Here is a 25,044-nt window from a genome sequence, read left to right on the forward strand (position 1 = left end):
TTCGGCTCTTATCGGGAGCCCCAACGGAAATTTTTGACGGCCAAACCCAGTGTGAGGCGACAAAGGAAGGAGTCCCCCCGGATGAGGATGGAAAGAAGCGACAGTAGTGGCCGGATTGCGGAGGATCCTCTGGAGCAGCGGCAGAGAAGAGAAGGGAGAAGCAAGATGGCGGCTGAGGGAGCCCAGATGGTATGGGGCCTGGAACAGCAGGAGTTCCTCCGACGATGTGTGGAGGAGCTCAAGAAGGAGGTGCTGGCGCCGATGTTGCTGGCGATTGAGGGATTGAAGGAGACGCAAAAGACCCAGGCGATGGAGCTCCGTGGAGTGAAGGCAAAGGCAGCCGAAAATGAAGACGAGATACAGGGCTTGGTGGTAAAGACGGAGACGCACGAGGCACTGCATAAGAGGTGCATGGGAAGGCTGGAAGCCCTGGAGAATAGCTCGAGGAGGAAAAATCTAAGGATTTTGGGTCTTCCCGAAGGGACAGAGGGAGCTGATGTTGGGGCGTATGTGAGTACGATGCTCCATACTATAATGGGAGCTGAGGCCCCGACGGGCCCCCTGGAAGTGGAGGGAGCATACAGGGTCCTCGTGAGAAGACCAAAGGGAGGGGAAACACCGCGAGCAATAGTGGTGAGGCTCCACCGCTACAAGGACAGGGAGATGGTCCTGAGATGGGCTAAGAAGACACGGAGTAGCAGGTGGGAGAACGCGGTGATCCGCGTGTATCAAGATTGGAGTGCGGAGTGAGGAGGGCGAGTTTCAATCGGGCCAAGGCGGTGCTCCACAGGAAGAAAGTAAAATTTGGAATGCTGCAGCCGGCAAGACTGTGGGTTACACACCAGGGCAAACACCACTACTTCGAGACGGCAGAGGAGGCGTGGACATTTATTCAAGAAGAGAAGTTGGACTAGATTTGAGGAATTGATGTTTGGAAAGAAGTAGCGAGGTGGTGGCAAAGAAATGGGAAAGGGGGGAGGGTTTATCTGTAAAAATGTTAGACGGGAGAATTTTTCTCCCCCCTCCCCCCTTGAGGGGGGGGGGGGAAGAAATGTGGGCGCCGGTGGGGAAGGGGACAGGGAAGGGGAGAGGGAGTTGCGCCACTAGGGGCGGGGCCGAGAGGGAAGCGCGGTTTTTTTTCCCGCGCTATGGAAATCGCGGCGGGAAAAGTGGGCGCAGGAAGGAAGGGGGCCTCACATGCAGGGAGGCCAAGGGTAAACGGGGGAAGCCGAGGTCAGCCAGAGTTTGCTGACCCCCGGAAGCAATATGGGGGGAGCAATCAAGCTAGAAGGGAATCTAGCAGGGGGGGGGGGGGGGGGGGGGGTGGGCGGGGGGGGGGGATTAACTGGGTTGCTGCTGCTGAGGGTAAGGGGGAGCTGATACGGGATGGGATGGTCGGGACGGGAGGGCGCCGTCTGGGGGACAAACGGGTGCGTGGGACCCGGGTGAGGAGCTGGTTTAAAAAAGGGGATGGCTAGTCGACGGTGGGGGGGGGGTAAAGGGCCCCCCAACCCGGTTGATCACGTGGAACGTGAGAGGGCTGAATGGGCCGATTAAGAGGGCAAGGGTATTTGCGCACCTACAGAGACTGAAGGCGGATGTGGTTATGCTCAGGAGACGCACCTGAAATTGGCGGATCAGGTCAGATTAAGGAAAGGATGGGTGGGACAGGTATTCCACTCAGGCTTAGATACGAAAAATAGAGGGGTGGCAATACTGGTGGGGAAACGGGTATCGTTTGAGGCTAAGACCATAGTGGTGGACAGTGGGGGCAGGTACGTGATGGTGAGTGGCAGATTGCAAGGTGAGGCGGTGGTGCTGGTGAACGTATATGCCCCGAACTGGGATGACGCGGGTTTTATGAAGCGTATGTTGGGGCACATCCCGGACCTAGAGATGGGAAATTTGGTAATGGGGGTGGACTTCAACACGGTGCTGGACCCAGGGCTGGATCGGTCCAGATCTAGGACCGGGAGGAGGCCGGAAGCGGCCAAGGTGCTTAAGGGGTTTATGGAGCAGATGGGAGGAGTAGATCCCTGGAGATTTGCTAGACCGAGGAGTAAAGAGTTTTCCTTTTTCTCCCACGTCCATAAAGTATACTCCCGGATAGACTTTTTTGTCCTAGGAAGAGCGCTGATCCCGAAAGTGGTAGGAATGGAAAATTCGGCTATAGCCGTTTCAGATCACGCCCCACATTGGGTGGATCTGGGTCTAGGAGAGGAGAAGGAGCAGCGCCCACTTTGGAGATTAGACATGGGACTGTTGGCGGACGAGGGGGTATGTGGAAGGGTGAGGGGATGTATTGAAAGATACCTAGAGGTCAATGATGATGGAGCGGTCCAGGTGGGAGTAGTATGGGAAGCGCTGAAGGCGGTGGTTAGGGGGGAGCTGATTTCCATAAGAGCCCACAGGGGGAAACAAGAAGGTAAAGAAAGGGAGAGACTGATTGGGGAGATTCTGAGGGTGGATAGGCAATATGCGGAGGCCCTGGATGAAGGGCTATACAGGGAAAGACGGAGACTACAGATGGAGTTTGACCTGCTGACCACGGGTAAGGCGGAGACGCAGTGGAGGAAGGCACAGGGAATACAATATGAGTATGGAGAAAAGGCGAGCCGATTGCTGTCCCAACAACTTAGGAAGAGGGGGGCGGCGAGAGAGATCGGAGGAGTTAGGGACGGGGAGGGAAGAAGGGAGCAGAGAGCGGGGAGGGTGAACGGGGTGTTTAAGTCATTTTAAGAGAGGCTGTATAAGTCCCAACACCCGGAGGGGAAAGAGGGAATGATACACTTCCTGGACCAGCTGGAGTTCCCGAGGGTTGAGGAGCAGGAGGTGGCAGGTTTGGGAGCGCAGATTGAGGTGGAGGAGGTGATTAAAGGAATTGGGAACATGCAAGCAGGAAAGGCCCCAGGACCAAAGAACACTTAAAAAATATTTGGAGCCGAGGTGATTAGTGCCACGGGACCAGAAGAAGCTATCAAGGCCGGATCCTCAGAAATTGGGGCACCCATATCCCAGAATAACACTCCAGCCCCCAACCTGCCCCCACCCACCCCAATCGCTGGCATGGACCCACCATCTGCAAGTAAGCGGCACCCTGCTATGAGTTCACCAAAGGCCAATCCCCTTCTGGCCCCTCCCCTAAGTCTCCCCCTTCAGGCCCCACCTATTGGCACTGCCAGGATGGTGGGGGCAGCACTCAGAAAGAGCACCTGGTATTTCTAGGGGGGGGGGACCTCAGAACAGAGGAAACCCTAGTACGAAAAAAAAGCAGTCAGACAGAGCACCAGGTCTTTCTAGGTGGACCTCAGAACAAAGAAATAGCCCTTAAAAAAAAGTATTGTTCGAAACAACACCTGCCCTTTCTAGGAAGCTCTTCAGAATAAAGAAAAAGCCTCTAAACAGCAGGTGTTCTTTCTAACTGCCGTTTTTTTCAAAGAGGAAGCACTTCAGAGTTAATGGACCATGAAGTGATATAAAAAGAAACAAATCTAATACCTTCTTTGAAATAGCCTGGACCTGTCAATCAAGAGGCTTGTAAAAGGTTACAAACTGTGAAACTGAAAGTAAAAAATGCAGTTCAAAGCTATTAGGTATCTCAGCAAACCCAGAGGCTTGAAAAAGTTAAAGGGAATTGAAGTTGAATGTGAAAAAGCACTTCAATGGGTTCCAATACATTAAAGGAAAGAGTTTTATCTTTATCTGGCAGATAATTGATATTGACATGCTGGGAGAAACATCAAACTTTTGTAGGCTTCAGAAGAAAGACTTTTATATCTGACAGATCATTGAAATTGACATGCTGGGAGAGACATCAAGAACAGGATTCTCCAGTCTGCCAGCCGTGTTTTCCTGGGTGGCAATCTCGCCAGCAGCGTGATTCTCCGTTCCCGCCAACCGCCAATGGGATTTCCCAATGTGGCCACCTCATGCCGCTGGGAAACCCGCAGGTGAGGCTGTGCTGCCGGCGCAACGGAGAACCCCGCTGCAAAGGTTTGAAGGCTACAAAGGTAAGACTTTTACCTTCATCTGACAGATCATTTAAATTGACATGCTGAACAAGAGTTTAACGGTTTTCAAGGCTACAGAGGAAAGACTTGTCACACTATCCCCATCCCATCAAAGACACCGAACTGACCTATCCAGCCCGAGCCCCCCACTCCACCTAGACCCCCATCTCTCCTGAAGGACCCGCCCAGTACCCTGGAGGTAAGCGTAGGAGGGCACTCAGCCCCTTGCTCCCCCGTGGTGTCCCTGACAACCGATTCCCACTTTTTAAAAAAATTTAGAGTAACCAATTCATTTTTCCAACTAAGGGGCAATTTAGCGTGGCCAATCCACCTAGCCTGCACATCTTTGGGTTGTGAGGGCGAAACCCACGCAAATACGGGGAGAATGTGCAAACTCCACACGGACAGTGACCCAGAGCCGAGATGGAACCTGGGACTTCGGCGCCGTGAGGCAGCAGTGCTAACCACTGTGCCACCATGCTGCCTGATTCCTACTTTTAGGGACCAGTAGTGTTTTGTGTCCATTGTACTTCCATCTGGGGATCAGGAGCATCCCGGAATGCTGCAGCATTCCACTTCAATCTCACTAATGAGGTCTGATCAGGTTCTCGCCGCTTCGGCTGAGAACCTGATCTTACCAGGGGGAGCGGGCCAGGAGACATGCAATGGGTTTAACATCCAGTGAGAATTCAGTTTTGGGCCTCACGCTCTGTTCAACGGGCCAGCAGGAATACCGTCTGCCGCGAACAGTCCCGGGGAAACGCCCGTTATCTTTTCCTTTTTGCAAACATAAAGAAGCTTTTACATTTCACCTTCAGGTGACTTGCTAGCTTGCAATCATATTCTATTTTTCCTTTCATTATCAGTTTATTGGTCATCCTTTGCTAGATTCTAAATTGATCCTAATTCTCTTTTTCTAACAACCTTATAAGCCACTTCTTTTGATAATATATTTTATTAGACACAGTTGATTCACCTTTCCGGTTGGATTTTTGTGTCTTAAGAGGAATGCATACAGACAAAAAACAAAGAATAGGAATTAGCGGGTCTTTTTGAAATTTGCAGGCAGTAACTAGTGGGGTACCACAGGGATCAGTGCTGGGACCCCAGCTCTTCACAAAATATTTAATGATTTAGATGGGGGAACAAAATATAACATCTCCAAATTTGCAGATGACACCAAGTTGAGAGGGTGAGCTGTGAGGAAGATACAGAGATCCTTCAGTGTGATTTGGATAAGTTGAGTGAGTAGGAAATGAATGGCAGATGCAGTATAATTTGGAGAAATGCAAGGTTATCCATTTTGGTAGCAAAAACGAGAAGGCGCACGATTATCTGAGTGGCCATAAATTAGGAGGGGGGAATGCGCAACAAGACCTGGGTGACCTCGTACACCAGTCACTGAAGATATGCATGGAGGAACAGCAGGCGGTAAAGAAGGCAAATGGTATGCTGGCCTTCATAAGCAAGAGGATTAGAGTATAGGAGCCGGGATGTCTTGCTACAATTATACAGAATATCGTGTGCAGTTTTGGTCTTCTTATCTGAGGAAGGATGTTCTTGCTCTAGAGGGAGTAGAGAAGGTTTACCAAACTGAATCCTGGGATGGCAGGACTGAGATATGAGGAGACATTGAATCAGTTAGGATTGGATTCGCGAGAGTTCAGAAGAATGAGGGGGGATCTCATAGAAACCTACAAAATTTTAACAGGACTAGACAGGGTAGATGCAGGAAGGATGCTCCCGACGCTGTGTGTATCCAGAACCAAGGGTCACAGTCTAAGGATACAGCGTAGACCACTTAGGACAGAGAAGGAAGACATTTCTTCACCCAGAGAATGGCTGGCCTGTGGATTTCTTTACCACAGGAAGTAGTTGAGACCAAAACATTGTCTGTTTTCAAGAAGCAGTTAGATATAGCACTTAGGGCAAAGGAGATGAAAGGTTATGGGAGAAAAGTGGGATTAGGCTATTAAGTTGGATGATCAGCCATGATCATAATGGATGGTGGAGCAGGCTCAAAGAACCAAATGGTCTCCTCCTGCTCCTATTTTCTATGTTTCTATATCTGTTGTAGATCTTGCAAAAGTTCTTTAAATACTAGCCAATGCCTGTCTACAGTCAAATCTTTTAACGTATTTCCCAATACACCAAAGCCAACTTGTTCTTCACATTTTCATAATTTCCTTTGTTCAGACGCTAAGTTCAGAATGAACTATATAATTTTAAAACTTATATCTTGTATACAATTTATATACAAAACTCTCGCATATTATGGTCACTATTTCCTAATGGTTCCTTTGCAGCAAAGTTATTGATTAAATTATCATTAGATAATACTAAATCTAAAATAGCCCGATCCCTAATTAGTTCCTCAACATACTGCTCCTCAAATCCATCTTGTACAGCCTCCAGAAATTCTTCCTGCACAGCAGCTAACTTTATTCAGTCTATATGTAAATTGAAGTTGCCGATTATTACATGTTACAGGCAGAGCAAATTTTTCTGATTTGTACTGTGCCCAATATTACGAACGACAGTTTGGTGACCTATAAACGGCTCCCATAAATGTATGCTGCTCTTTGCTATTTCTTTGCTGCACCGAAATTGAATCTATATCTTGGATCCTTTTGACTAATATCCTCTTGCACTAATGTACATTCTGAACTTATCCCTTATTAATAGGCAGCACGGTAGCATAGTAGTTAGCACAATTGCTTCACAGCTCCAGGGTCCCAGGTTTGATTCCCGGCTTGGGTCACTGCCTGTGCGGAGTCTGCACGTTCTCCCCGTGTGCGCGTGGGTTTCCTCCGGGTGCTCCGGTTTCCTCCCACAGTCAAATATGTGCAGGTTAGGTGGATTGGCCATGCTAAATTGCCCTTTGTGTCCAAAATTGCCCTTAGTGTTGGGTGGGGTTATTGGGTGATGGGGATAGGATAGAGGTGTGGGCTTGGGCAGAGTGCTCTTTCCAAGAGCCAGTGCAGACTCGACGGGCCGAATGGCCTCCTTCTGCACTGTAAATTCCATGATTCTATGCTAGACCATAAGACATAGGAACAGAATTAGACCACTCGGCCCATCGAGTCTGCTCCGCCATTCAATCATGTCTGATATTTTCTCATCCCTATTCTCGTGCCTTCTCCCCATAACCCCTGATCCCCTTATTAATCAATAGTGCTACCCCAACTCCTCTCAACCTCTGCCTTTCCTAAATGATGAATATCCCAGATGAATATTCAACTCCCAGTGCTGGTCACGGAAAAGCTTCTAAGAATGCCATGTTACCAAGAAATTTCAAAGTTAATTTGTGGCGTTTTTTTCAGGGAATTTCCCATTCCCCACCGCTATTCAATGACACTCTGGGCACAATTCTCCGGAAAGCTCCCTCGCGAACAAGATCGAGCAGCACTTAAGCAGCACTTGCTCAGCCAACCCCAGCCTGTTCGTAACAATGGCGCTGAGGAGTCCAGCCACATGATTCAGCGACGCTGACCTGCGGCGGCTGCTAGACACAGTGGAAGCCTGCAGGGATGTCCTGTTCCCCCAGGGACTAGAAGGGTTAGCCATAGGGCAGCCAGTGATGCCTGGGACGAGGTGGCGGCAGCAGTGAGCTCAGGGAGTGTGACCAGGAGGGTTGGCCTCCAGTGCAGGAAGAAGGTCAATAACCTAAACCTGGCAGCATGAGTGAGTAGACAGCAACACCCAACCCCCCCTCCCTCCAACCCTTCCTACACCTCTCCCCCTTCAACCCCCCAACGCCTCCTTCACCCCCCCCTCCCCCCAAAACCACCACTGAATCACGTGTGTGGCTAATGATGCACTCTTGTTTCCTCAGGAAATGTTCTCCCACAATCACCGGGAGAGGGCCTAGACTGGCGGGGGATGCCGGAGATAAGAACCCTCAACCGGTAGTTCCGCAGCTCTGCGGCATCCGCCAGCTTCCGCGTTGGTGGCTGCTCTGTCCTCGGCCACCCCAGTCAAAGTATGCTCCTCGGAGATGGAGAGGGTCAAATGTGTGGCACACCACCGCCAGTGGCGAGCGCGGTGCCAGCGAAACAACTAGCGAGCCTTCATTTGCGGCGAGAAGCCCGTGAGGCTCTCATTATGTGGACCAATTAACATTGAAAAGCATTGCCGGTCTCACTGGGCTGAGTGCCAGGAAGCTCACGGCAATTCCCACTCGCTACAATACTTCGAAATCTTTCTGGAGAATCATGCCCTTAGAATTTTTTTCATCACTGGGAAGCTGAACTCAGAGATCGGGCTGCCATATTGAAAGGGTCCCACACTCCCCCCATGTATGGGCAATGTCACCCGCCACACATATGGGTACTGCCTCACACACCCCCCTCCCCCAAGTGGGGACACCCTGTTATGGGGTCCTCCCTCCAGGACCCCCACCCACCCAGAGCATCCCAGGACCGCCACCCACCACCCCTCCAACTTCCCAGAGGCCCCTACTTACCTGCCCTGCACACCTCAACTTTTCAAAACCCCCCTCCACCCTCCTTTCATGGGCATGCCTCCCTCATCCCCTGGCCCTGGCAGTGCCGCCCTGGCCCTTGGGCAGCAGTGCTCCTGCCAGCTTGGCAGTGCCATCTGGGCACCTTGGCAATGGCACTGCCAAACTGCATTGGAAACAGTGTCAGGGCAGGCCCTCTGGGGAGCTCCATTGGGGCGGGTTTCACGTTAGGTTTGCTGTTGGGGAGGAACCAGCAATGCTGGTGCTTGACGTGGGGAGGGGAGCCCCCGATACGGATGCTTGAATTGGTGGGTGAAAGAAAGAGAGTCTCTGATGCATCTGGGGGGCTACCCCAGTGTCTGTGGGTTGGGGGTAGGGGGTGGGGTAATTTTCTGTGCTGATCAGGGTGCCTTTTTTAAAGACGCCCCTGATCTTTGCTGAGCCAATCTTGCCGGCTCCTTCAGACACCGTCCCTCCACAGTGATGGTGTAAACCACCCCCCCTTATTTAATTTTCAGGGTGGCTCAAAATCTGGACTAAAAACTCGGCTGTGAAGTTGGAAAGCTACCCGCTGGGTTTCAGTTAGAACCTGACACTCTGAAAAAAATTAGGGAAATATTCCATCTAAGGCCTTCGCCACATACAGCAACACTGCCTGTTGGACTTCACCATGTTTAAACAGCAGTAGAATATTCACAGCCCTTCTATAATCTCATATAGAGGCAATAGAAATTAATCAGCAACTAATCTGAAAGTGGTTTACGATTGCAGTGCTGGCGTCAACTCAGTGTTACATCACGATCTGCCTACTCCTCATACTTCCTGCATGCACGTCCATGACCTGTACTAACACCCTCCCCAAAATGGCACCCAGCAGGAGCCATGCCTGAAGTTCAAACGGAATCCAAAAATGGTAATCGTATCCTGCCATTCAATCTGGTGCCATTTTCTGGCCACCTCCCTGTCAATATCAGAGTCATCTTTTCTGCAGATCAGTTCAGAATTTATCTTCCTTAAAGCTCAGCTTCCTTTGGTTCTATTTTTCTGGAGTAGATGAAGCAGCTTATTTATCATTTATTCTTTTTCAAATTCTTAAACAACAATAATATCAATTCTCAACTTTCTCTTTTCCAGTGAGAATATGGCTAAGTTCCATCACCTTTCCTCAGAATACAATCCCTAATTTCTGTCAGTTATTTTGTTTACTTGCTTCTGTAATATTACAATAGCTACCACATCCTTATTGAACTATTCAGATCAGGGCTGGGATTCTCCCCTACCCGGCGGGGCGGGGGAATCCGGCGTAGTGGAGTGGCGGGAACCACTCCGGCATCGGGCCGCCCCAAAGGATTCTCCGCACCTTTAGGGGCCAAGCCCTCACCTTGAGGGGCTAGGCCCGCGCCGGAGTGATTTCCGCCCCGCCGGCTGGTGGGAAAGGCACCACGCCAGCCGGCGCCGAAAGGACTTCGCCGGGCGACGCATGCACGGGAGCGGCAGCGGACGCTCACAGCATTCCCGTGCATGCGCAGTGGAGGGGGTCTCTTCTGCCTCCGCCATAGTGGAGGCCATGGCGAAGGCGGAAGAAAAAGAGTGCCCCCACGGCACAGGCCCGCCCGCCGATCAGTGGGCCCCGATCGCGGGCCAGGCCACCGTGGGGGCACCCCCCAGGGCCAGATCGCCCCGCGCCCCCCCAGGACCCCGGAGCCCGCCCGCGCCGTCTGCCCCCGCCGGTAAGGTAGGTGGTTCAATCCACGCCGGCTGGCGAGGGTTGACAACGGCGGGACTTCGGCCCATCGCGGGCCGGAGAATCGCTGGGGGAGCCCGCCGACCGGCCTGCCGCGATTCCCGCCCCCGCCGATTCTCTGGTGGCGGAGAATTTGGGACACGGCAGGGGCGAGATTCACGCCAGCCCCCGGCGATTCTCCGACCCATCGTGCCCCAGAGCTGTATACTAATTCCACATTCTAGGTTTGGCTGCACCAATGATTTGTAATATGTCAGAATTATCTCAGTGTGCCACTCAGTACTGACCTTTTATTACATCCCAACATCTAATTTGCGTTACCCTCTGCCACTGTACATTGCTGTGATTGGTTCAATTTATTGTCAATTTGAATCCCCAGATCACTTTCATTGTCCATGCAATGCCCAAAATGTACTTGATCAATTAGCATCTCAGCACAGGAGATTAAATTGTTTTCATGGTACATGAATTATTATAATGGGCCCTGCTTACTGATTAAGGACCGGTGTGTATGAATTCTTATCCTCTTCAATAATGGAGACTATAAGAGTGATGAGTTTCGGCCAGAAATCCAAATTCTTTATACTGGGTCCCTGCTCCTCAGGAGGCAGCTCTTGCTTTTTGTTCTATGAAGAAAGAAACGTACACAATATTTAAAACATTGCAAACTTTTTTTAATAAAAATAATTTAGAGTACCCAATTCATTTTTTCCAATTAAGGGGCAATTTTGCGTGGCCAATCCACTTACCCTGCACTTTTTTTGGGTTGTGGGGGCGAAACACACGCAAAGACGGGAAGAATGTGCAAACTCCACACAGACGGTGACCCAGAGCCGGGATCGATCTGGGCCCTCAGCGCCGTGAGGCAGCAATGCTAACCACTGCGCCACCATGCTGCCCAAACATTGCAAACCTGACAAAAAGACAAAGCTGACAAAATGCTTAGCTGAAATTTGTCAATTTATAAGGTGCACTTTAGCATTCTATTGCCCAGTACTAAGGTCGTGCATCATGCCAAGCAAAAGATTTTTCTTTAAATGTAACCAATTTTCACCCCTCTTCCCATACTTGCTGGGGTGCAGCATCTTCGCCATTCTGTTTAGAAACCAAAACAACATTGGTAGTTTTTCCACTATGGGTGGAACACTGCAAACATGGTTTGCAGTGGTTCAGGAAGGGGGCTCACCACCACTTTCGCAAAGGTATTTTAGGATTAGCAACAAATGCTGGTCTTGGCAGACCATGCTCACATCCCGTGAAAGAATGAAAAAAAACCGACAGCTAATTCTGTCGTCACTTGGGAACTTCTATCAAGAATGGTCATCATGAACATGAGCACTGGGTGATTTTCCATTCCCAAATGCCGGTGAGCCATCCCTTTCACCATTTTGACTAAGCTGAATGATTTGCACAGAGCAGGCATTGAACCTGGAAATTAAGTTCAGTTATTATGATTACTTCCTTAATAACATGATGAAGAGAATAAGTACCACCAAATCAAAATTACACCATATGACTTCTCTATTTGATTTGGAAAGAAAAGAAAATGCAGAGCCAAATGCTATGTTTAGTTGCTTAAGGCAAGATTTATATTCTTATGTTCTGAGTATTTTCTTGCTGACCATTTTTCCTGTGATGCATCTTGGGATGTTTAATAGATTAAAGAACTGTATAATACAAGTTACTTCATTGCAGTGTTAATGACAGCCTACTGTGACACTAATAAAGATTCTTAATTATTATTATTAGCTGTTCTTGCTCTTGCGGCTGAATTGAAGTGATGGTTGGGATTTTATCAGCAGGGGTTAAGTCCCGACACTGGGACCAAATAACGTCCCAAGCTCGCGTGGGTGAGCAGCAGACTCATAATTGGCTGCTGTTGGGCCCACGTTCTAATTCAGGACAGGGATCTGGCTCTCAGCTAGCAGCTCTGCAGCGCCATCAAGTTAGGTTGAAAGGTGAAGACTGTGCGGCGCCTTAGTAAGGGAGAAAGATGTATCACTTTATGGCCCCATGATTAAAAAGGAAACACCCCCATGAAATGGTGCCTCCCCAAACACTGGGAGGCCACCTCCATACTTCTGGCAGCCACTTCCTACAGTTGTAGCCACTCTGCTATCAGCAAAATGCTGAGGAAAATAGGACCAGTAATTATTCAAATTGGACGTTTGATTTCAGACAGCTGAGTTACTACCCTTCATGCTGCTGGTTAAATGGCCCAATGATGAGACTGCATCGTGACCCCTCCCCCAACGTGGCTCCCACAATTTCACTGCCCCCCCCGCATTCTAGGATGGGACTAGGAAAATATCATCCAACATGTAATTAAAGAGCCTCATTCGTAGAAAGGTCAGTTTGGGTCCTGTGGAATTCAAAGGGAAATTTCTCACATTCAAGCGCTTTACTTGATTATAGGTTTTTGATATTTCCTTTGCATTTTGCTGGATAAAATTTCTTTCAGGCTTCAGCAGGTAAATGCTATAAAGAATCCTATCCTAGGTGTGTATTCCTAAGTGTGTATTCAATATCTCGTAAGCTGATACATGAAGGTAAGCTTTTCTCGGAAAGGAGATGGGAAGCAAGCTAGTTATCATTTTGTTTTCTGCCCTAATCTCCGAGGTATAGAGGGAGGTAACATGGCTGACACATTCTTTATTGATTTCAGCTGGGTCACTGGTACTTTTGCCATCTGTTTTGCAAGCTGACTTGAATGATTTTACTCTACTTATTTATGCATGCTGTATACATTAAGTTTCTCAACTTGCCTCTACGGCCACAATGCCTTGGTGTAGTGGCATATCCTCTGTCCAACACAGTGAAGTTAGAATCGTAGCCTAAATACTGAATGCCCCACACATCCTTAAACTTGAAAACATTTTTTGAAATATTTTGTGAGTTTGCAAAGTGATTATTAAATTTGTCACTTACTGGATCAGTCTGATATTCTCGACTGTACAGTTCATGGCAATTATTGAAAATATATTCATAAGTAGAATTGAGGCAAGCTTTCACACAGTCCTTCACCACTTGACTAGCTCGAGGTGGGCTCTGCAATTCTTGCACCTAAATGAGGAAAAGATTATGAACATTTCACTTTTTTGGTGTTCTAGTATTGTACATTGGAAGTGAATGTAATAATAGTTCAAACACAATTAGAGCAAAAAGGAAATAAAGACATTGCTATTTAACATTTTTAATTAAATTCAATTCAATCAAAAAAAGACAGTGCCAATGTTATAGTGAAGTATAAATCAAATAACTGCAGGGATCACTTCACATGGAGCAGGGCACAGTTGTAGCTGTCAAATTACTGGGCTATAAAGTCATCCTTGCCAAAATACTCATATTGTGACATTAAAAACTGGCTTGGTACACCCCAGAGTGAGGACCAATAAAGACTTATTTTTCAAATCTAATAGTCCTTAGGTGGTTTGATGTGTTGTCAACTGGAAATTAGACAGGATGCTATCATGCAGCTCTCCACAGCACACAACAAATCTGCCAAAAGGCAGATAGAAACAGTAGTATTAACTTACTTTCACATTGCCAAGCCCAGAAATTCCTTTCAGCAATATTTAGCACAACTGTGCAAAATCCAGATCAGGGTGAGAAAGTCAAGACAAAATCCAGATTAATCGAGCACTGCCCCTTTTTGTGGTCACAGTCCATCTCTCAAAAGAGAAGGTGCTAAAGGACTAGAGGTAAAGATAAAGGTGTGGTTTTCTGACAAAAGACACACCACCATAACTCTGGCTTGGATTGAATAGATGGCAGAAAGTATAGTCAGACCAGGACTCAGTGAAGGGCAACGTTTTGCCACTTGGGAGTCCAGTCAAAGCCACAATGCCAATGCAATTGTCCACAATAAGCTGACGGGTAGTAAGGACATTGTTTGTGAATTGATGGAACTCAGGAGGGAAATATGGTGAGGAGCACTTTCATTAAAGCCAAAAGCACAGCCCAAAGGGACATAGGGTGGTTGAGTGGAATAGAAAGATTAGTGAGATCAGTCCCCAGTGTGTGTGCTGGATTGTACAAGGGCAGTTAGGCTTGCTGTCCAGAAGGAAACAGACAAAAATGCTTTGAACCACCCTTTGAATACTACCATGGGGCACAGAGGACAGCTATGGGTTTACCCAGGGGAATTTAAACCCGAGACATCAGTAGGTGGAGTAGTGATGAGTAGAATTAGGGGTTGGGAGAAGGGGCAATGTATCTTACAGGAGAGAAATTAAAGTTAACTTGGCTGAGAGACAGGAGAGAAAAGCCTCGGTCAGGCCAAGAGGGAAATAAAAGGAGCAAAAAACGATGGACTTGGAACCAGAGCACACGACATAATGGGCGCAATTCTCCTGAAAAATTTCAAAGTGTGGTAGCGAGCGGGAATTGCCGCGAACTTCCCAACGCTTGGCCCAGCGAGGCCAGCATTTAACGAGGCCTCATGGGCACCTCGTCGCAAATGAAGGATCACCAGCTAATGCGCCGGGACCGCGCATGCCAGCCCCCTGCTAACAAGGTCAAGCAGCACTTAAGCTGCACTTGCTCAGCCAATCCCAGTCAGCTCGCAATAATGACGTCGAGGAGACCAGCCTCAAGATTTGGGTACGCAGATCTGGGGAGGCTCCTAGACTCGGTGGAGGCCAGGAGGGATGTTCTGATCCCCTGAGGGTCTCGGAGAGTCAACCACAAGGCAGACAGTGCTTCCTGGGATGAGGTGGCAGCAGCTGTCAGCTTGGGGAGTGTGACCAGGAGGACTGGCCTTCAGGGCCGTAAGAAGGTCAACAACTTACACCGGGCAGCACGGGTGAGTAGACACCAATGCACCATCACCGCCCCCCCCCCCCGCCCCCCCCCTAGTGAGCATCCACCTCCCCATGCGACCCCCAACCCTACCTCCACCCCCTCCCCCTTCAACCACCGCAACCCCTCCTTTACCACCACTGTGAAGCACGTGTTCAGCTAACTCTCTGTGTCACCTCAGGAAAAACTCTCCCATAGCCATCGGGAGAGAGCTCAGATTGGTGGCGGGGTGCTGGATTTAAGAATCCTCACCTCCTTCAAGGAGCATGCCCTGGAGGTGACTTGGGTGACGGAGGACAGATCGGAGGCTGTGAGGAACCACCAAGCTCCACCCGGAAGGCCCATCAAGCGCGAGTTGTTATTGCCTTGCTGACTGACCCATCCCTCCCACTGACTACATATCCATTCTCCCGCAGGTCCAGCCGACTGTGTCGGCCATCCCAGGCTGCACCGACTCCTGACTCCGAGGAGAACACCTCGGAGGTGAGCTCCGAGGATGCAACTGTTATAGTCACTGCACAGCTGTCATCCCCACCCTCCACCAGCGCAGTTACACGCACCTTGGTGGGACATGTTAGTGGACAGGCTTCGGGGGCACAATCTGGTGAGCACCACACCGCTGATGATGCACATCAGGTGGAGGCAGGAACCCCAAGCAAGACAGCAGTCGGTGGGCTGCTGGATCCCAGGACCTGGCTGAGCCTGTGGCACAGAGGTACTCGGAACTGATGGAGACGATAGGGAGCGGCCGGGACATTTAGAGGAAGATGTTAGTGTCTCTCCAGCAGATCCATAGCCGATTGGAGGAGTCCCAGAAGCTACAGGCGCAGGAGATGGCGATGGCAATGAGTGGCACCGAGGCCAACATTGCTAGGGTGGTGACTGCAGTGGAGAGTCTGGTGCATGACGTCAGCACCATGAGTGAAGGTGTCAAGGAGTCACGTAGGGTCTCAGCAGAATGTCCGACTCGCTGGGGGATGTCACTCAGTACCAGGCTGACCTTGATGAGGTTCTGCGGGACATGCCCTGCTCTCAGATGGACATGGCCGTGGTGCTGCGGAGCTTGTCCCAGTCGCAGGTGGGCATGGCTGAGGCACTGCAGAGCATATCCCAGTCACTGAGGAGCATCGCTGAGGGCGCCAACACAACAGTGCGGACCATGGGGAACCGCAAGGGCTGGCAGATCCGGATGATGCAGGGGCAGCTGGGCCTTGAACGAGTTGCTCCTCCGTCCCAAGGTGAACCCCAGGGGTCTATGGGCACCGACCAGGTGACAACCTGGACCCATCCCATGGGGCACCGACGGTGGCCACCAGCTCCCCTGAGTTCCACCCCTCTGATGAGGCTGCATCTCGAGGTCAGCACACGGGACAGGGCAGCACGGCTGTGCATGTGCCGCCGAAAAGTGAGTCGGGGCCCTCCAGCCCCAGAGCCCCCAGAGGATGCCCACAGGGACATTGAAGGCCACAGGATGAGGTAGGCAGCTGGCAGCCTCCACCTCAGATGTACATCCTAGGGAAACACCTAAACGTAGTGGGAGAGCTAGGAGGGCCAAGCACGTTGAGGATCACTGAAGGCACTGGGGGAGGGGTGGGGTGGGTTGGGGGGGCTGGAGGGCGGCGCCTTCAGGAGTGGGATATTAACACATTAAACACCATTTTGCGTAACCATGATGCCTCTGTCCCTTCTTTCCGCAATGCAGGCTAGCTTCAGGATCCTTCGCCCATCTCCCCAGGCACCCCCCCCCCCCCCCCCCCGCGCCTCCCCACGTGGTGCTCACCCACCCTCTGGCCGTGGACATATCCCCGGAAGTGTGTCCCACCCGCTAGGTGTTTGGATGTTGCGTGTGTGGTGTTCCCTCCCGCATTTTTTAAACACAGTGTCCGACATCAGGATGTGATTGGGATGCTGGGCAATGACTCCCACAAGCTACATGGCCCTCCATCCACGGGAATCCACTTGGCATGTGTGAAGTGCTCACTTAACCACAACTACCAATTTCTTATTGTCAATGGCCTTCAGCCACACGGCCAGAGGCCTCAGCAGTGGGTGGGAGCTATGAGTGGTTGTTGGGACAGACGGGCAGGGACAAGGGTTGCCCCCGGAAACGGTCCACACGATTCACGGGTTGGCATGGTGGTGCCGCCTGGGGTCAATTACTAGGGGGCATAGGTTTAAGATAAGAGGGGCAAAGTTTAGAGTAGATGTACGAGGCAAGTTTTTTTACACAGAGGGTAGTGGGTGCCTGGAACTCGCTACCCGAGGAGGTGGTGGAAGCAGGGACGATAGTGACATTTAAGGGGCATCTTGACAAATACATGAATAGGATGGGAATAGAGGGATACGGACCCAGGAAGTGTAGAAGATTGTAGTTTAGTCGGGCAGCATGGTCGGCACGGGCTTGGAGGGCCGAAGGGCCTGTTCCTGTGCTGTACATTTCTTTGTTCTTTGTTTGTAGCGACCTCAGTGAACCTGAACAGGCGTCAGAATGTGGTGACGAGGGGATTTTCACAGTAACTTCATTGCAGTGTTAATGTAAGCCTACTTGTGACATTAATAAAGATTATTATTAGATTATTAAAATTGATTTCTTGCCACGCTAAGGCAAGATCCCTATTTCGGATATAGGCCGGTTGCATTGCAAACTGTTTGGCGCCTGGCACGGATCTCGTGTTTGGCCTCTCCCACTCTTCACCGGCCTCGATTCGTTTGCGCTAGAGCATAACTAGGCCGGAGAATCGCATCCAATGTGTATCAGGATAGAGTGGGTGACAAAAAAGTAGGAGTGGTAGCATTATTGGTTAAAGAATCAATTACAGTTGTGAGAAGGGATGATATACTAAACGGGTTAACAAATTAAGCTTTATGGGTTGAGCTTAGAAATAAAAGGGGCAGTCACACTAATAGGAGTATACTACAGACCCCAAAATAGTGCGAGGGAGATAGAAGATATATGTAGACACATTTCTGCCTGTAGGAATAAGAGGGCAATATTAGTAGGAGACGTTAACTGTATCAATATTAACTGGGTATCAAACAATATAAAGGGCATTGAGGGTGAAAAATTCATGAGGTGTCCAGGAATTTTTTTTAAACAATACATGACAAGCCCAACGAGAGGAGACACAATTCTGATATAGCCTTGGGAAATGAAGTGACGGGTAGAGGGCATCCTGAAGGAGGAGGGCAAACAGGCAGAGGTCGTTGTACATATTGGTACTAACGACATAGGCAGGAAGGGGCATGAGGTCCTGCAGCAGGAGTTCAGGGAGATAGGCAGAAAGTTAAAAGACAGGACTTCTAGGGTTGTAATCTCGGAATTACTCCCTGTGCCACGTGCCAGTGAGGCTAGAAATAGGAAGATAGAGCAGCTAAACACGTGGTTAAACAGCTGGTGTAGGAGGGAGGGTTTCCGTTATCTGGACCACTGGGAGCTCTTCCGGGGCAGGTGTGACCTATATAAGGACAGGTTGCATCCAAACTGGAGCGGCATAAATATCCTGGCCGCGAGGTTTGCTAGTGTTACACGGGAGGGTTTAAACTAGTATGGCAGGGGGGTGGGCACGGGAGCAATAGGTCAGAAGGTGAGAGCATTGAGGGAGAACTAGGGAATAGGAACAGTGTGGCTCTGAGGCGGAGCAGACAGGGAGAAGTTGCTGAACACAGCGGGTCTGGTGGCCTGAAGTGCATATGTTTTAATGCAAGAAGTATTACGGGTAAGGCAGATGAACTTAGAGCTTGAAACTATGATGTTGTTGCCATTACAGAGACCTGGTTGAGGGAAGGGCGGGATTGGCAGCTAAACATTCCAGGATTTAGATGTTTCAGGCGGGATAGAGGGGGATGTAAAAGGGGTGGCGGAGTTGCGCTACTGGTTAGGGAGAATATCACAGCTGTACCACGGGAGGACACCTCAGAGGGCAGTGAGACTATATGGGTAGAGATCAGGAATAAGAAGGGTGCATTCACAATGTTGGGGGTTTACTACAGGCCTCCCAACAGCCAGCGGGAGATAGAGGAGCAGATAGGTAAACAGATTTTGGAAAAGAGTAAAAACAACAGGGTTGTGGTGATGGGAGACTTCAACTTCCCCAATATTGACTGGGACTCACTTAGTGCCAGGGGCTTAGACGGGGCAGAGTTTGTAAGGAGCATCCAGGAGGGCTTCTTAAAACAATATGTAGACAGTCCAACTAGGGAAGGGGCGGTACTGGACCTGGTATTGGGGAATGAGCCCGGCCAGGTGGTAGATGTTTCAGTAGGGGAGCATTTCGGGAACAGTGACCACAATTCAGTAAGTTTTAAAGTGCTGGTGGACAAGGATAAGAGTGGTCCTAGGATGAATGTGCTAAATTGGGGGGAAGGCTAATTATAACAATATTAGGTGGGAACTGAAGAACATAGATTGGGTGCGGATGTTTGAGGGCAAATCAACATCTGACATGTGGGAGGCTTTCAAGTGTCAGTTGAAAGGAATTCAGGACCGGCATGTTCCTGTGAGGAAGAAGGATAAAGACGGCAATTTTCAGGAGCCTTGGATAACGAGAGATATTGTAGGCCTCGTCAAAAAGAAAAAGGAGGCATTTGGCAGGGCTAAAAGGCTGGGAACAGACGAAGCCTGTGTGGAATATAAGGAAAGGAGGAAGGAATTTAAGCAAGGAGTCAGGAGGGCTAGAAGGGGTCACGAAAAGTCATTGGCAAATAGGGTTAAGGAAAATCCCAAGGCTTTTTACACGTACATAAAAAGCAAGAGGGTAGCCAGGGAAAGGGTTGGCCCACTGAAGGATGGGCAAGGGAATCTATGTGTGGAGCCAGAGGAAATGGGCGAGGTACTAAATGAATACTTTGCATCAATATTCACCAAAGAGAAGGAAGTGGTGGATGTTGAGTCTGGAGAAGGGTGTGTAGATAGCCTGGGTCACATTGAGATCCAAAAAGTCGAGGTGTTGGGTGTCTTAAAAACTATTAAGGTAGATAAGTCCCCAGGGCCTGATGGGATCTACCCCAGAATACTGAAGGAGGCTGGAGAGGAAATTGCTGAGGCCTTGACAGAAATCTTTGGATTCTCACTGTCTTCAGGTGATGTCCCGGAGGACTGGAGAATAGCCAATGTTGTCCCTCTGTTTAAGAAGGGTAGCAAGGATACTCCAGGGAACTACAGGCCGGTGAGCCTTACTTCAGTGGTAGGGAAATTACTAGAGAGAATTCTTTGAGACAGGATCTACTCCCATTTGGAAGCAAATGGACGTATTAGTGAGAGGCAGCATGGTTTTGTGAAGGGGAGGTCGTGTCTCACTAACTTGATAGAGTTTTTCGAGGAGGTCACAAAGATGATTGATGCAGGTAGGGCAGTGGATGTTGTCTATATGGACTTCAGTAAGGCCTTTGACAAGGTCCCTCATGGTAGACTAGTACAAAAGGTGAAGTCACACGGGATCAGGGGTGAGCTGGCAAGGTGGATACAGAACTGGCTAGGTCATAGAAGGCAGAGAGTAGCAATGGAAGGATGCTTTTCTAATTGGAGGGCTGTGACCAGTGGTGTTCCACAGGGATCAGTGCTGGGTCCTTTGCTGTTTGTAGTATATATAAATGATTTGGAGGAAAATGTAACTGGTCTGATTAGTAAGTTTACAGACGACACAAAGGTTGGTGGAATTGCGGATAGCGATGAGGACTGTCAGAGGATACAGCAGGAATTAGATTGTTTGGAGACTTGGGTGGAGAGATGGCAGATGGAGTTTAATCCGGACAAATGTGAGGTAATGCATTTTGGAAGGTCTAATGCAGGCAGGGAATATACAGTGAATGGTAGAACCCTCAAGAGTATTGAAAGGCAGAGAGATCTAGGAGTACAGGTCCACAGGTCACTGAAAGGGGCAACACAGGTGGAGAAGGTAGTCAAGAAGGCATACGGCATGCTTTCCTTCATTGGCCGGGGCATTGAGTATATGAATTGGCAAGTCATGTTGCAGCTGTATAGAACCTTAGTTAGGCCACACTTGGAGTATAGTGTTCAATTCTGGTCGCCACACTACCAGAAGGATGTGGAGGCTTTAGAGAGGGTGCAGAAGAGATTTACCAGAATGTTGCCTGGTATGGAGGGCATTAGCTATGAGGAGCGGTTGAATAAACTCGGTTTGTTCTCACTGGAACGAAGGAGGTTGAGGGGCGACCTGATAGAGGTCTACAAAATTATGAGGGGCATAGACAGAGTGGATAGTCAGAGGCTTTTCCCCGGGGTAGAGGGGTCAATTACTAGGGGGCATAGGTTTAAGATAAGAGGGGCAAAGTTTAGAGTAGATGTACGAGGCAAGTTTTTTTACACAGAGGGTAGTGGGTGCCTGGAACTCGCTACCCGAGGAGGTGGTGGAAGCAGGGACGATAGTGACATTTAAGGGGCATCTTGACAAATACATGAATAGGATGGGAATAGAGGGATACGGACCCAGGAAGTGTAGAAGATTGTAGTTTAGTCGGGCAGCATGGTCGGCACGGGCTTGGAGGGCCGAAGGGCCTGTTCCTGTGCTGTACATTTCTTTGTTCTTTGTTTGTAGCGACCTCAGTGAACCTGAACAGGCGTCAGAATGTGGTGACGAGGGGATTTTCACAGTAACTTCATTGCAATGTTAATGTAAGCCTACTTGTGACAATAATAAAGATTATTATTGAGTCATCGGCGAGGCGAGGGGGCTGTTGTGTTATTTCCATATGGGCTGGGGGTTTGGGTGACAACTAGAAAAGGGGGGGGGGGGGCGGTGTGCCGGGGGTTGCAGCAGGGAGATTGGGGGGTGTTTGTTGGAGGAGGTGCAGGGAGGGTTTGATTGTTTCCTGTTGCCGTGGTTGGCATTTGTGCTTCTTTGTTTTGTATATATTTGAAAATGCCTTCAAGAAAATGTTTTTTAAAAAGAAATGTATACCAGCAAAGGAGTGAGCTGCACTGGAAGTGAAACACAAGAGCAGTGAACTTGAGGGAGTTGGAGAGAGTGAAAGGTGATTCCACGGGATTCTTCCAAACAAGAGAGCAGGCGAGAAGAACATACACAAGCGGCAGCTTGCAATACTGGCAGCAGCAGCAGGAGCTTGAGTTGTTGGTTCAATTCAATCCAGTGAGGAGGATGTTTAAAAGTAAGGGGAACCAGCAGCCACAGAAACAAACAATGAATCCTTCATAAAAAAAACATTGCAATTTCTAACTTAAAAAATTACATTTCATTCAACAGGAACATAGGGGGAGTTCTCCGGGTTTGCTCGCCTGTGGTTAGAATTGCCATGGCCTGGAGAATCAGGAGGGAGGCAGAAAACAGATTTCACACCAGGCGTCAAACCGTTGTATCTCGGCCTGCCCTGTTGACCCTGGCTTGGTTTCAGCCCAGACTCGGTGAGAACATGCAAATACCCCAATATCATCATCGGGTAGGACGGCCAATTTATTTGTCTCCTGGGATTCTCCAACTCCCCCCTCTAACCAGGAGTCCCACTGGCATACAATTGGTGCAAGCCCTCAGAAACGGGGAACTGGCGGCTTGCACTCTGAGAGGGTGGTGTGGGGGGTGGCAAGGGGGCGAGTACGCTCAATTCACTTGCCTTCAGAGTGCCAAAGGGGAGGTGTGAGTCAGGGGGTCTTGGGCTGCATGGGGTTATTTGGCTAGTCTTCGCAGCTGCAGACATTACACCATTTAAACTATCTATCAGCATGTCAGGATTAAAGATCTCGGAGAATAAAGTGAAAGTCTTCGCAGCTGCAGCCTTAAACCCTTTAAACTGACTTGCAGCATGATAAAATGAAAGATCAGGGCAATGAAGGTAAAAGTATTCCCTTTAATGTGGTGGAAACCTTTGAAATGTTTTCTATAGTCAATTGCATTGCCGGTTATCTTTTTCAAGCTTCTGTGTCACCAAGAAACCAAAGGTTTTGCACTGCATTGTTTTCATTCAATTTTATGCACCATTGCATTTAAAAGCCTCCTGATTGGCAGGTCAGGCAGTTTCAAAGGAAGGATTAAAGTTCTTTATTTAGATAGCTCTACAAGGGTCCATTAACTCTGCGGTTCTTCTTGTTTTCAGAAGTTGTTCTTTCTAACAGCAGTTTGTTTGAAAGAGGCTGACCCTTTGGTATAAAGAGCATCCTAGAAAGACCAGGTGTTGGGTCCTTGCCCTGCCCCTGCACCTGTTCTTTTCACCACAGTAATGTTTTGTTATGCTCTTGACGTAGCATAAGCTGCTTCCTTGATGTGCACTCTGACAAAGGAAGGTTCAGACTTGGAGATAGCTTTAACACATTTATTAAACTATTAACAATTCTCCTACTTGGATTCGACTCTACTGTTAATCCTGCTATAGCTACTCAGACTGACGAACCAGCCTGCTACAATCCACGTGGTGGGTGTGATGTTCAGTCAACCCTGTGTCTGTACTCACTGTGTGTCTCCACTGGAAAGAGGAAGACCATGTGTGTTGTGTCCTTTTTATATGGGTTGGTCTAATGCCCTCCTGTGGTGGTGTCACCTCTATGTGTATCGTGAATGCCCATTGGTCGTGTCCTATCTTACTGATCTATTGGTTGACTGTCTGTGTGTCATGTCTCTGGTGTTCCCTCTAGTGTCTAACTAGGTGTAATGTATGTACATTAACCCTTTGTGTACTTACAGTGATGTATATCACCACAATTAATAGGAAGACTTTTATTTTCATCTCACAGTTCCTTAATGTTACCATGCTGGGAGACAGTTAAAGGATTTAAGGCTACTGATGGGAAGACTTTCATTTTATTCTCAGAGATCTTTCATTTTGACATGCTGACAGGCAGTTTAGAAGGTTTAAAGGCTGCAGATGGGAAGAAAATATGAATTAGGAGCAGAAGTAGGTAACTCAGCCCTCGAGTCTACTCTGCCATTCAATCAGATCATGGCTGATTTCTTCCTGGTCTCCAATCCACCTCTCTACCTGTTCCACATAACCCTCAACCCATTTTTTGAAATCAGAAGTATAAAGTATATCTAACTCATTCTTGAAACCATTTAATGATTCAGACTCCCCAACACTATGGGGCAGCAAGTTCACAAATTCACCACCCTCTGCAAGAAATAGTTCCTCCTCATCTCAGTTTTAAATATATTGCCTCTCAACCTATATCCGTGACCTCTTGTTTTAGATTGTCCCACAAGGAGAAACATTTGGTCTACATTTGCTTCATCAATCCCTTTTAGTATTTTATATAGATCAGATCCCCTCTCGCTCTTCTAAACCCCAAACTGTTCAATCTCTCCTCATGTGTCAACCCTTTCATCCCCGGAATCAATCTGGTGAACTTCCTCTGAACTGCCTCCAATGCCACCACATCCTTCCCCAAATAAGGAGACCAAAACTGGACACAATACTGCAGATGTGGTCTCACCAGCACCCTATACAATTGCAACATCTCTCTTCTTTTATACTCCATTCATTTTGCAATAAACGCTAAAATTCCATTTGCCTTTCTTATTACATGCTGTACCTGCACCCCGACTTTCTGCGATTCATGAACAAAGACACCCAGATCCCTCGGCCCAGACACATTTTGAATCTGCTTTACATTTAGATAATAATTTGCTTGACAATTTGTTCGGTCAAAATGGATAACCTCACACTTATCCACATTAAACTCCATCTGCCAAATTTTGGCCCATTCTCCTAGCCTATTTATATCCATCTGTAAAATCTTTATCTCCTCTTCACTGCCTGCTTTCCCACCTATTTTAGTATCATCTGCAAATTTTGCTATATTACACTCTGTCCCTGCTTCCAGATCATTTATATAGATTGTAAACAGTTGAGGTTTGAGGACTGAACCCGAGGCACCCCACGAGTTACAGTTTGCCAACCAGAAAAGGACCCATTTACCCAACCCTCAGCTTTCTGCCCGTCAGCCAATCCTCAATCCAATCTAGTACTCTAACCCCAATCCCCTGCAATCTCACTTTGTGGATCAGTCTTTTATGCATACCCTGTCAAACTCCTTCTGGAAGTCTAGGTTCCCCATTATCCACCAT

The 25,044-nt window shown here is 48.7% G+C and overlaps 1 protein-coding gene across 10 annotated transcripts in view; it reads right to left on the reverse strand.

Moving 5' to 3' along the window:
* The window catches only part of LOC140409050 (protein unc-13 homolog B-like), a 933,512-nt gene that overhangs the window by 140,360 nt on the left and 768,108 nt on the right, over positions 1–25,044 (reverse strand). For all 10 annotated transcript variants that reach the window (XM_072497095.1, XM_072497100.1, XM_072497102.1 and 7 more), the window contains 2 exons: positions 13,145–13,279; positions 10,709–10,842 (listed from right to left, as the gene is read on the reverse strand). In XM_072497095.1, the coding sequence (XP_072353196.1) occupies positions 10,709–10,842; positions 13,145–13,279 (269 nt within the window). The remainder of the gene's footprint in view (positions 1–10,708; positions 10,843–13,144; positions 13,280–25,044) is intronic.

Source organism: Scyliorhinus torazame, chromosome 3 (assembly GCF_047496885.1).
Source record: "Scyliorhinus torazame isolate Kashiwa2021f chromosome 3, sScyTor2.1, whole genome shotgun sequence".
Classification (NCBI taxonomy): Eukaryota; Metazoa; Chordata; class Chondrichthyes; order Carcharhiniformes; family Scyliorhinidae; genus Scyliorhinus; species Scyliorhinus torazame.